General features: G+C 33.1%; 1 protein-coding gene across 1 annotated transcript; it reads right to left on the bottom strand.

The window, feature by feature from the left end:
• Nucleotides 1-828: 828 nt before the first annotated feature.
• LOC145838728 (complement receptor type 1-like) lies at nt 829-13,258 on the bottom strand. The gene is made up of 16 exons (XM_082946351.1): nt 13,151-13,258; nt 12,454-12,595; nt 11,354-11,530; nt 10,136-10,333; nt 9,675-9,854; nt 9,353-9,559; nt 9,092-9,292; nt 8,473-8,670; nt 8,175-8,402; nt 5,590-5,760; nt 4,942-5,139; nt 4,644-4,871; nt 2,058-2,228; nt 1,408-1,605; nt 1,114-1,337; nt 829-939 (listed from the first exon to the last, which is right to left on the bottom strand). Exons 1-16 carry the CDS (start codon nt 13,256-13,258, stop codon nt 829-831), a joined length of 2,940 nt encoding a protein of 979 aa, XP_082802477.1.
• Between the last annotated feature and the right edge of the window lie 581 nt (nt 13,259-13,839).

Here is a 13,839-nt window from a genome sequence, read left to right as displayed (position 1 = left end):
AAAAATAAAACTAGACATATATTTAAAAAAAATATTTAAATTTATTTAAAATATGAAATAAATAATACTTGTTGAAAGTTTTTACTAATTTTTATAATAAGTGGATTTTATCTGTATCTTTATTTAAATATGACTTATTTAATACTAAATATTTATATTCTTATCTCCTTAGCAAATCCAATTTATAATTAAGCATTTGTTTACGAATAAAAAACGGTGTGGTGTCTATATTAACATTTGTGTTGCTTTATTCATATATAGGGCAACAGTGCTGTTTCTTTTTTTTTTTTGTATTTTAAACTCTTATTATTTAATTATACTTTCATTATTTAACACGGTCATATTTCTTTCAGAAATTTAATTTAAACTCTTATTGTTAACATATACTGATATACTGAGGTATAACTAAATGTTTATCAATTAGTCAAGGAACATAAGTTTACAAATTCTAAAGATATAGAGAGGTGAGATAGCATTATAAACAGATTTTAAAATAAAAATATACAATAAACCTAATTTGAGCAATACTGAAAAAGTAAAGATTTTTATTTTTGAATTTTTTATAGTTCTAAAATGCTTAACTAAATGAGAGTGCGTTACGTCACGAGTGCGTAAAGATGCGAGAGGTTACTGACTCACTTAAAAAATATTCTAAAGTTTCTATAGTCTAAAAATATTATAATAAAAATCATGACATAAAAAACACTTTAGCTAAGTCCTGCGTTTGTGAGTGTTGGTTATGACTTTTATTATTTATTTCGTAAAAAATACTTCTTTAAAAATTATGCATAGCATTAGTTTTTCTATTTATTATATTTTTCAATTTTGTTAATAATTCAACCAGATGAGGGGGCAAAACTCCTTCAAAGCCGATCCCCTGTCCGGTCGGTGGTAGAGGCTGCTGTTGTGACGGGCCTTATCAATCAATAATGGCAGAAACTGTGAATTTTTTTAAAATTGCGCTTTTCATATTTAAATGCAAGTCTTAAAGTTTTCAGTGGTCATTAAAAACTTGTATTAACAGAAAAAATAGCGTTGTAATTACTTTTTTTTCTTAACTACATCTACAACAGCAACATTCTGGTTTATAGTTTTTTTTTTTAACTTACCCGCCCGGCAGCTATAATCCGTCCACCCGTCCTCCATGCAATTCACGATTCCCCTCCTGTACTTCTCCGGGGGATTTTTGACGCGGTGCATGGAGGCGCGGTCCCGGGGAGTCGCCTCGTAGTTCCTCTTGCACGTGAAGCCGCTCACTTCTCCCGTAGCGTAAAATTTTCGCTTCGAGTTGAAGTCGAACACCTCCAAGCCGTCGACGGGCTCCGGTGTTTTGCACCCTGCAAAAGTAGTTGCTTTGACGTCCCGAAATCAACATAAACGTATGAAAATTGTCAACGTGTAACTGACCGATGCGAAGGCAAAAAGCCAGTTCCTCCTTTTGCAGAGAATACTCGTGATTTGTTTGGCAAACCGTCGTCAATTTATCAGAAAGTTTCTTATAAGCGAAGTGATCTTCGTCGCAAGTGTATGTGATTTCTGTACCTGCCAGCGGGCGATCTGGTCCGGAATGTTTTGCATTGAGTATTACTGGTGGTGGCTTGCAAACTGCGTAAGAAAGTTCAATAAATTAGTTGCTACACATAAGTTAAAATACTGTATGAATTAAGTTTCTCAATACTAAAGAGCTTAGATATCAATAGTTTATTAAACGATTGTTACTTAGCTGAAACTGTTTCGCCTAAAAGGTCGGTTATTGTTTTATTAGTAAAGTATTTATACATATCAGGGTCTCCTACAATTTTAGAAAAACTTTTGCAAGTCTTGGAAACCTTGACTAAAAGCAAAACTGAATTATACAGCATTCTGGTGTGTAATTACTATTGTTTAATTTAGTGGAAAAAGTTTTTTTTTTCAAATTTTAAACGATGTTTTGAATGATTTTTAAAATATCTGTTAAAAGTACGAAGAGCTATCTGCAAAATTTTAAAGGTTTTTTTTTTCGTGGTACTTATTCATAACAGCTTTACCTGCACGGCAAAGTGGCAGGGCAACCCAACCGTTACCTCCGCAACTGACCACACCTTTTCTGTAGTTGGAAGTCGTCGGACTTTGTGGATCAGAACTGAACAAGTCTTCGCAGGTGAAGGAAATGCTGTCACCTTCAGCGTAATTTTCCACCGTCGCTTCATCGTAGACCCCGTTAGCCGGTGGTTCTGGCCTTTTACACGCTGTTTAAAAAAGTTGTAGGTTTTTGCATATGTAGAAACTTTTTTGCTACTTGGTATATAAAACATAAAACTTAATATTTTAGTTAGATGCAGACTTAACATAACATCCAAAAAAATAAGTTCGGTGGTATATTTTAACATAAATTCACTAATTACTAGTGATGTACCGGACCCACAATTTCGGGTCCGGCCGGACCCGGACTTTTTTTCAAATTAGAATCCGGCCGGAACCGGACCCGGACTTTTTTTTCAAATTAGAATCCGGCCATATCCGGATATCAGACAAAAATGGCAATATCCGGCCGGACCCGGACCCGGATAGTGAGTTCGGTTCATCACTAGAATAAACTAGCCTGAGTCAGAATGAGGTTTTTAAAAACTGAAAAAAAAGAATTTTAATCTAATAATAAGTAGAACAGCTAGCCACAAGGTTTACAAATTTAGGTGTTATTTACAGTTAAAAATCTGAAATCAAGTTCTTTAATAAAATACACTAGAAAATTACAAAATATTGAAAACTGGATCAGCTCAAACTCATTCAAAATCTAAAAGAAAACTAGCCTGAGTTTTTAAAAAAACCAAACTAGCCTGAGGCAGTTTAAGATTTTCTAAAATTCCCAAAAATTTTCAAACTAGCAGAATTGCCACTGTTTAAGTCAATAAAACTAGCTAGAGTGAGTATAAACAAGCCTGAGTCAGAATGAGGTTTTCAAAAACTGAAAAAATTACTTTATCTAATAATCAGTAGAACAGCTATCAAAGATTGACAATTTGGTAGTAAAGTTGTGGACTGATTGTGGTACACTTAACTTATTAGTACTACCCATAATAATTAAATTCTACCTTATATAATTAATATCTAACAAATATTAATTTCTAACTGAGACTACTTTTTTATAATAAGACACGATAGTTTTGAGTGATGAATCTTTTATATAAAACACAACAAGAAATACTAGCATATACAAAATTATTAATTACTTAGGTAACACTTTAAAAACTGGAATCTATTTAAATCTACTACAAAAGACTTAAAACAAAAAACTAATAATTAAATAAAACTTTTAGTAAACAAGAAACTGTAAAATATTTAATAAACTATTAAACTATAAACCTGGCTTATATATTTAAACAATTAAACACCAGTTGAAATATTCACTTTTAAAACAAAACACTAATTGCAATAAGCATTCACAAAAACGTTCAAGATATTTTGTTGCTTCAAGCTACACACCAAACTAACTAACTGCTTACATATAAACTGCCTGTCATGTTCTGATGTTTTGTTGCATCAATATTTAGTTTGAAAAATTTCGTCATATGATTCTCATTGGCTCATTCGACCGTATTAACTCTAAATATTCTCTGAGCTCAACTTTAAACAGTAAATAATGCAAGTATTCATTCCAAAGTTTTCAATTTTACAACATATGTAAAGAGTTGCATTCTATGAAATGTTTATTTTATAGTTTAAATGTAAACAAATGTAAATTAGTCACGTGTACAAAATAAGCCAATCACGGAAGGTGTTTAATTTTAACTGACAAAAATGACTCTTATTAATTTACACAGGATTTGTTATTGAAAAAATACTTTCCAGTATGCTTTTTTTTACTAACTAGATCCGGGTCCGGCCGGACCCGGATCCGGACTTTTATTTTCAAATTAGAATCCAGCCGGAACCGGACCCGGAGTTTTTTTTCAAATTAGAATCCGGCCGGATCCGGATATCAGACAAAAATGGCAATATCCGGCCGGACCCGGATAGTGAGTCCGGTACATCACTACTAATTACTCTATTTTAAATAGAATAGTTATACATTCTTATTATAGTTACTTTTTAATGTTTTGAAATAAAAAATATGATTACATTTTTTTTAAATATCTATTTAAAGTAAAAAATAATAATACTTCGCTAAGTTTCTTAGCTTTGGTTGTACCTTTAAAATATTTCTAAAAGTTTCTTTATTCTAAAAAAAGTTATAATAAAAAAATTGACGTAATAAACACTTTGGTTAAGTCCCGCGTTTATGAGTGTTTGTTATGACTTTTTAATTCATTTCGTAAAAAAAATTATTTCTTTAAAAAATATGCATAGCATAAATTTTTCTATTTCTTATATTTTTCAATTTTGTATATAATACAAGCAGATGAGGGGACAAAACTCCTTCAAAGCCGATCCCCTGTCCGGCCGGTGGTAGAGGCTGCCGTTGTGACGGGCCTTATCAATCAATAATGGCAGAAACTGTGAATTTTTTTGTAAATTGCTCTTTTCATATTTAAATGCAAGTCTTAAAGTTTTCAGTGGTCATTAAAAACTTGTATTAACAGAAAAAATAGCGTTGTAATTACTTTTTTTCTTAACTACATCTACAACAGCAACATTCTGGTTTATAGTTTTTTTTTTTAACCTACCCGCCCGGCAGCTATAATCCGTCCACCCGTCCTCCATGCAATTCACGATTCCCCTCCTGTACTTCTCCGGGGGATTTTTGACGCGGTGCATGGAAGCGCGGTCCCGGGGAGTTGCCTCGTAGTTCCTCTTGCACGTGAAGCCGCTCACTTCTCCCGTAGCGTAAAATTTTCGCTTCGAGTTGAAGTCGAACACCTCCAAGCCGTCAAAGGGCTCCGGTGTTTTGCACCCTGCAAAAGTAGTTGCTTTAACGTCCCGAAACCAACATAAACGTATGAAAATTGTCAACGTGTAACTGACCGATGCGAAGGCAAAAAGCCAGTTCCTCCTTTTGCAAAGAATACTCGTGATTTGTTTGGCAAACCGTCGTCAATTTATCAGAAAGTTTCTTATAAGCGAAGTGATCTTCGTCGCAAGTGTATGTGATTTCTGTACCTGCCAGCGGGCGATCTGGTCCGGAATGTTTTGCATTGAGTATTACTGGTGGTGGCTTGCAAACTGCGTAAGAAAGTTTAATACATTAGTTGCTACACATAAGTTAAAATACTGTATGAATTAAGTTTCTCAATACTAAAGAGCTTAGATATCAATAGTTTATTAAACGATTGTTACTTAGCTGAAACTGTTTCGCCTAAAAGGTCGGTTATTGTTTTATTAGTAAAGTATTTATACATATCAGGGTCTCCTACAATTTTAGAAAAACTTTTGCAAGTCTTGGAAACCTTGACTAAAAGCAAAACTGAATTATACAGCATTCTGGTGTGTGATTACTATTGTTTAATTTAGTGGAAAAAGTTTTTTTTTTAAATTTTAAACGATGTTTTGAATGATTTTTAAAATATCTGTTAAAAATACGAAGAGCTATCTGCAAAATTTTAAAGGTTTTTTTTTCGTGGTACTTATTCATAACAGCTTTACCTGCACGGCAAAGTGGCAGGGCAACCCAACCGTTACCTCCGCAACTGACCACACCTTTTCTGTAGTTGGAAGTCGTCGGACTTTGTGGATCAGAACTGAACAAGTCTTCGCAGGTGAAGGAAATGCTGTCACCTTCAGCGTAATTTTCCACCGTCGCTTCATCGTAGACCCCGTTAGCCGGTGGTTCTGGCCTTTTACACGCTGTTTAAAAAAGTTGTAGGTTTTTGCATATGTAGAAACTTTTTTGCTACTTGGTATATAAAACATAAAACTTAATATTTTAGTTAGATGCAGACTTAACATAACATCCAAAAAAATAAGTTCGGTGGTATATTTTAACATAAATTCACTAATTACTAGTGATGTACCGGACCCACAATTTCGGGTCCGGCCGGACCCAGACTTTTTTTCAAATTAGAATCCGGCCGGAACTGGACCCGGACTTTTTTTTCAAATTAGAATCCGGCCAGATCCGGATATCAGACAAAAATGGCAATATCCGGCCGGACCCGGACCCGGATAGTGAGTTCGGTTCATCACTAGAATAAACTAGCCTGAGTCAGAATGAGGTTTTTAAAAACTGAAAAAAAAGAATTTTAATCTAATAATAAGTAGAACAGCTAGCCACAAGGTTTACAAATTTAGGTGTTATTTACAGTTAAAAATCTGAAATCAAGTTCTTTAATAAAATACACTAGAAAATTACAAAATATTGAAAACTGGATCAGCTCAAACTCATTCAAAATCTAAAAGAAAACTAGCCTGAGTTTTTAAAAAAACCAAACTAGCCTGAGGTAGTTTAAGATTTTCTAAAATTCCCAAAAAATTTCAAACTAGCAGAATTGCCACTGTTTAAGTCAATAAAACTAGCTAGAGTGAGTATAAACAAGCCTGAGTCAGAATGAGGTTTTCAAAAACTGAAAAAATTACTTTATCTAATAATCAGTAGAACAGCTATCAAAGATTGACAATTTGGTAGTAAAGTTGTGGACTGATTGTGGTACACTTAACTTATTAGTACTACCCATAATAATTAAATTCTACCTTATATAATTAATATCTAACAAATATTAATTTCTAACTGAGACTACTTTTTTATAATAAGACACGATAGTTTTGAGTGATGAATCTTTTATATAAAACACAACAAGAAATACTAGCATATACAAAATTATTAATTACTTTGGTATCACTTTAAAAACTGAAATCTATTTAAATCTACTACAAAAGACTTAAAACAAAAAACTAAAAATTAAATAAAACTTTTAGTAAACAAGAAACTGTAAAATATTTAATAAACTATTAAACTTAAAACCTGGCTTATATATTTAAACAATTAAACACCAGTTGAAATATTCACTTTTAAAACAAAACACTAATTGCAATAAGCATTCACAAAAACGTTCAAGATATTTTGTTGCTTCAAGCTACACACCAAACTAACTAACTGCTTACATATAAACTGCCTGTCATGTTCTGATGTTTTGTTGCATCAATATTTAGTTTGAAAAATTTCGTCATATGATTCTCATTGGCTCATTCGACCGTATTAACTCTAAATATTCTCTGAGCTCAACTTTAAACAGTAAATAATGCAAGTATTCATTCCAAAGTTTTCAATTTTACAACATATGTAAAGAGTTGCATTCTATGAAATGTTTATTTTATAGTTTAAATGCAAACAAATGTAAATTAGTCACGTGTACAAAATAAGCCAATCACGGAAGGTGTTTAATTTTAACTGACAAAAATGACTCTTATTAATTTACACAGGATTTGTTATTGAAAAAATACTTTCCAGTATGCTTTTTTTTACTAACTAGATCCGGGTCCGGCCGGACCCGGATCCGGACTTTTATTTTCAAATTAGAATCCAGCCGGAACCGGACCCGGAGTTTTTTTTCAAATTAGAATCCGGCCGGATCCGGATATCAGACAAAAATGGCAATATCCGGCCGGACCCGGATAGTGAGTCCGGTACATCACTACTAATTACTCTATTTTAAATAGAATAGTTATACATTCTTATTATAGTTACTTTTTAATGTTTTGAAATAAAAAATATGATTACATTTTTTTTAAATATCTATTTAAAGTAAAAAATAATAATACTTCGCTAAGTTTCTTAGCTTTGGTTGTACCTTTAAAATATTTCTAAAAGTTTCTTTATTCTAAAAAAAGTTATAATAAAAAAATTGACGTAATAAACACTTTGGTTAAGTCCCGCGTTTATGAGTGTTTGTTATGACTTTTTAATTCATTTCGTAAAAAAAATTATTTCTTTAAAAAATATGCATAGCATAAATTTTTCTATTTCTTATATTTTTCAATTTTGTATATAATACAAGCAGATGAGGGGACAAAACTCCTTCAAAGCCGATCCCCTGTCCGGCCGGTGGTAGAGGCTGCCGTTGTGACGGGCCTTATCAATCAATAATGGCAGAAACTGTGAATTTTTTTGTAAATTGCTCTTTTCATATTTAAATGCAAGTCTTAAAGTTTTCAGTGGTCATTAAAAACTTGTATTAACAGAAAAAATAGCGTTGTAATTACTTTTTTTCTTAACTACATCTACAACGGCAACATTCTGGTTTATAGTTTTTTTTTCTACCTACCCGCCCGGCAGCTATAATCCGTCCACCCGTCCTCCATGCAATTCACGATTCCCCTCCTGTACTTCTCCGGGGGATTTTTGACGCGGTGCATGGAAGCGCGGTCCCGGGGAGTCGCCTCGTAGTTCCTCTTGCACGTGAAGCCGCTCACTTCTCCCGTAGCGTAAAATTTTCGCTTCGAGTTGAAGTCGAACACCTCCAAGCCGTCGACGGGCTCCGGTGTTTTGCACCCTGCAAAAGTAGTTGCTTTGACGTCCCGAAACCAACATAAACGTATGAAAATTGTCAACGTGTAACTGACCGATGCGAAGGCAAAAAGCCAGTTCCTCCTTTTGCAGAGAATACTCGTGATTTGTTTGGCAAACCGTCGTCAATTTATCAGAAAGTTTCTTATAAGCGAAGTGATCTTCGTCGCAAGTGTATGTGATTTCTGTACCTGCCAGCGGGCGATCTGGTCCGGAATGTTTTGCATTGAGTATTACTGGTGGTGGCTTGCAAACTGCGTAAGAAAGTTTAATACATTAGTTGCTACACATAAGTTAAAATACTGTATGAATTAAGTTTCTCAATACTAAAGAGCTTAGATATCAATAGTTTATTAAACGATTGTTACTTAGCTGAAACTGTTTCGCCTAAAAGGTCGGTTATTGTTTTATTAGTAAAGTATTTATACATATCAGGGTCTCCTACAATTTTAGAAAAACTTTTGCAAGTCTTGGAAACCTTGACTAAAAGCAAAACTGAATTATACAGCATTCTGGTGTGTAATTACTATTGTTTAATTTAGTGGAAAAAGTTTTTTTTTTCAAATTTTAAACGATGTTTTGAATGATTTTTAAAATATCTGTTAATAGTACGAAGAGCTATCTGCAAAATTTTAAAGGTTTTTTTTTCGTGGTACTTATTCATAACAATTTTACCTGCACGGCAAAGTGGCAGGGCAACCCAACCGTTGCCTCCGCAACTGACCACACCTTTTCTGTAGTTGGAGGTTTTCGGACTTTGTGGATCAGAACTGAACAAATCTTCGCAGGTGAACGAAATGCTGTCACCTTCAGCGTAATTTTCCACCGTCGCTTCATCGTAGACCCCGTTAGCCGGTGGTTCTGGCCTTTTACACGCTGTTTAAAAAACGCTAGGTTACCATAGAGACTAAAGATTTGTGCAAACACTAAACTTACCAATACGAGCACATGTAGCTAGTTGTTCTGCTGGTAAAGTGTAGCTGCGGTTCTTTAAGCAAACTGTTTGTAAGTTTTTGGAATTTCGTCCGTAAGGTAAGAATCCTTCGTTGCAAACGTACTTGACAGAGGTTTTTGGAAAAGGACGGTTTCCGTTGTCAGTTTCCAAGTGTCTTCCATTGATTATTACCGGAGGTGGCCAGCATACTAAAAAAATATACTTTTTGACTAAAATAAAAATAATTTATATGTGCTTCGCTAGACTAACATGTAACATGTAAGTAGACATTTAAACGAATAAGTTTATAAAACTATAATTTACCCAGTTTACAAGTTCCGTTTTCAAGCCATCCGTTAAGACCGCATTCAATGAAGCCATCCGAAGGAAAAGGCAGAAAGCCAGGATCGCAATAAAAACCATTTAAAAGTTGACCTTCGGCATAATTTTCTGTAAGCGTCTCATTGTAGACCCCATTGGTTATTGCAGGAGGAGTTCTACATTCTGAAACAAGCCATTTTTTTTAAGTTGAAAAAAAAAACTTACAAAGACATTGCAAACAAGCGATAAAACATAGTTTGCTGTCAACGAAAGCTTATTTCAAAAAGATACATTAAATTTAAACTTGAAATTTTTAGTTTAGTGTTGAACATGGTATCAAAACTATAAAACGCGGCATTCAGCGAAGCAAAGCGACTATACAATGTATGCTTTATTAAACTGTAAACAAAACTACTAAATGCTACAATATCACAGTTGCTTTGCCTCATGAAAGCAGTTCATACTTATTGAATGACATGAAGCTAGATTCTTTGAATACTTTGAGTAAGTTCGATCTTCCAAGCACTCAGCTTCAAACACATCGGAGTTTATTCCATAGGAAAAGAATCCTTTATTACAGGTGTACCGTATAACTTCTCCAACTTTAGGATTGGTTGGACCAGAATGATTTCCATTTAACATTTTAGGGGGTGTTCCGCACACTAGAAATATTAAAAGTGGAACTACTTCACTTTATTTAAAAGTTACATTATTTTTACAACTAACATTTCAGGAGATTAGCAATTTTAAAATGCCTCTATGCAGAAATATTAAAGATTAGTGTAGACAGGGATAAACAAGGTCTGCCACACTAAGCAATAATCTCTGACTAGCGGAGTACATTTTAGCTTCAAACCAACAAGACAAACAAAGTAAAGCTTTTTTGTCAAAAAAGTTAAAATGTTTTCTTAATTTGATATTAATAGTTGTGAAAAGCACGCTTCAACTGGGGTTTTAATAGAAAGAAAAATGAAGTTTAATGGAGTTTTGCTTTCCATTGAAAACCCAGTTGAAGTGCGTTGATTCGTTAACAAACAGAAACATATGTTGGTACAATAAAGGAAGATTGCTGTATAATTTGTTTTTATATATATTCCAGTGAACTTGTTTCACTAGGATCTTTTGTTAGCAAACGATTAAATCTATATTTTGAATAGTAAGTTGTGAAAAGATAATTTTATTACAATTTTGTATTTGAGGGAATTATAAAAAACAGTACAACTTTTCTTACTTACGCAGCTTGCAAAGATTTATTTTTTCACAAATTGGGTCTGTAAAAGACTTTTTTTGTTAATTTTGTCAGCTGAATGACGATGTTTTTAGATTTAGCAACAACTTGTAAATATAAAAATGCTTTACTTAACTAAATATATTCAAAAAAAAAACAAGTTTTGTAAATTTAAATACTATTTTCTTTCTGATTTGAAATATTTTTTATCTTGCTAACTAAAGAACGAAAACATTGGCGAAAGTCTACAGACCCGAAGCCTGGATTTTTGTATGCCATAAAACAAGCTCAAGTTTCTAATCAAACCGATTTGATATTCAGACTACAAGCATTCGGTAGACAGAGACCTTATTCGGTTTTGTCCTTATTAGAACTCATCAGTCATTCACAACCGAAAAACTTAAAGCCATCAATCTACAGGCGGCTAACTAAAGAATTTCGTTTTCATTCAAACCTTTAAAACAAGAAACCGGTATGCTTTGAAGGCTGGGAGTTAACGCATTTTTTGTGCATTTTCTTACAAGGACGTCTGTTTGCACGCCAAAGCCATCAGTACAACTTGCGGTCCATTCTGCTTCATCTTCTACACGATCCGGTCCACTACGATGACCATAATATGGAACTGAACAACCTGAATTTATTATATGTTTTGAGTATTACTAAATTTAAGAAGTTTTTTTTTCAGTTGCAGTATTAAAAACTTTTCGATAAAAGTAACATTAGAACAGTAACTTGAAATTTTCTTTTTTAAAACCAGATCAAGTTTCTTAATTAAACTAAACTGTTTTCAATTGACTTTTTACTAGTGGATACATTTTAAATTTTTTTTTTTTTAATAATATTAATAAGGAACATAGGTCTTGAGTCTAAAAAAAACTTTGAAAATAAAAGAAAACAGTATCATAACACGATTTCGAAATTTTGTTCTCAGAAAACATAAACATTAGGTTGCTTATTTTTACAGCGACTTTAGATATCCAGATATATCATTAAAACATTGTTTGCAAAATTATATTTATATATATACTATATACCTAAATTAAAACGATTTAATAAACAAATTTATGGTGGCGTTCCTTGTTTTTTCAAAAAAAAGTAAATTAAAGAAAACTAACAAAAATGGATAAAAATTACATAAAATAAGGAATTGTCTCAATAAAACTTTCTTTGAGTCGTCTTAAATTGTGCACAACGTGTTTTTGTGATGAATGGCCAAATGTAAAAAAATCAGCTAAAAGTTTCAAAATTGAATTTTTTTGGTTCCCATGCAGTTTGCATTGGCATGGGTTTTTAGAAAATCGGTTGGTATTAACTTGAAAGTTTCTTTAAATCATCTAAAATTTTGCACAGGGTGTTTTTAAGATATTTCCAAAGCATAAAACTTTTTCGAGTTGTAAACTCATAAGTAGCTGTAAAAATTAGCACCCTAATGTACATTGACTTCAACAAAAACTAGTACAAATAAATTCATGCGACAAAATGATAAAAGAGACAAAATGATAAAAGATAAAAAAAATGATAAAAATTAGAATTCATTTTAATTTTTTTGCATGCTTGAGCTTTTTGAAACGCTGTCTGTTTTAGATTTTGGCTCTTTTGCACATATAGAAGATTGCCATTCGTCGCGGTCATTAGCAATCTCCTCTTTATCGTCGTTGCTGACATTCAACTTTATTAAATCGCACTTGCAGATGTCCTTAAAATAAAGCCTCTATTATCTGTTCTTTATTGAGTTCAACTCTTTTAGTTGATGACCCGAATGCGCGCATTGCCAGCATAAGAAGTTCCAAAAACAATAGCATAAGTACTTTTATCATCTCACCTTCAATTTCGAACAAATCAGAAATAATAACTTGAAATTGTACAGTTGCCTCCGTGTTTGTGCGAAAAGACAACGTTAAAAGATACTCGGAAAACATCAAATATTTTACATTAAAGCAAAAACAGCTTCAAACACGTACTAGATTTAAATTCTTAGTATAGTCAATGAAAGTTATATACAAAAGCACACTCTGTTTATTGCATTTATCTTGCAGCTGTCGTATAGAGAAGAAAAACATAGCAGTGGTAGAACGTACAGATCTAAGTCCACATTGCGACTAATCCTTTGGCTAGCTTCTGAACTCAAGGAAAAGCTACACGTGCTAAATCCTTACAACGAAGATACATTTCAGTGTGCACTACGACAATTAAATCTTGTTTTTCCACAAGTGTATGATCCTAGTTTTATGCATGTCATATAGCACCATACCTTCCCTCCGAACTCGACTAAAATTACAGGTCGAAGAGGTAATAAAAAAGATTTACGAATCAAGTTTATTGGAGTGCCGTCAATGCCTGGTGTTTTCGAGGGAGCCATCTCAGCGGTGTATAACTACTGAGTTCTTTAACAGTTGGTTCGCTACCCGAGTCATCCATTTTTGGCAGACAAATCATATGGTAGTGTGACAATACTTTTTTTTCAAAAAAGGCCTGACTGTCTTTCTTACTGTGTAAGTTTTCATCAGTTTAAGATTGCAAAATAGATGTCAACTTTATGTGGGTCCAACACCAGCTGCTTTTATTTTCTTAATAAACAGAACTAGTGTCGCTTCTGTCAGCAGCAGCTTGAATACTATCGCCAGCTTTTAAGTAAAAGTCGTTGGCGCATATCTTTGATGTCTTTTGAAAATTATTTCTAGGCTCGAGTAATCTGTTAAGACTCGTACCACTTGGGTCATGTGTTAGTCAACATGAGCCGGCCGCTTGATATTTGTGAGAGAAAATAACACGTTGACGTTTTCTATATAGTAATAGCTACATTTAATAACCTATTTGTAAAAATACAAGTAAAAGTTAAATAAAATATTATTATGCACAATCTTTGCATTCGAGAAAGACTTAAGCTTTTAAAAAAGGTACTCAATGAAAGAAGGACTAATTACTCAGTACCTGCATCCT

This window comes from Thalia democratica, chromosome 6, assembly GCF_965202585.1.
Source record: "Thalia democratica chromosome 6, ktThaDemo2.hap1.1, whole genome shotgun sequence".
Classification (NCBI taxonomy): domain Eukaryota; kingdom Metazoa; phylum Chordata; class Thaliacea; order Salpida; family Salpidae; genus Thalia; species Thalia democratica.
Note: the sequence above shows the minus strand (reverse complement) of the source record. Positions and strands in the feature narration are given on the sequence as shown.

Excerpts from the sequence above, each read along its gene's own strand:
- LOC145838728 (XM_082946351.1), bottom strand. The coding sequence starts at position 13,258 with ATGGCTCCCTCGAAAACACCAGGCATTGACGGCACTCCAATAAACTTG. Across the intron at positions 1,606-2,057 it reads GGTCAGTTGCGGAGGTAACG|TTTGCAAGCCACCACCAGTA; the intron begins GTTGGGTTGCCC and ends TTTCTTACGCAG. Across the intron at positions 940-1,113 it reads GGACGGATTATAGCTGCCGG|TTTCTGCCATTATTGATTGA; the intron begins GCGGGTAAGTTA and ends AAAAATTCACAG.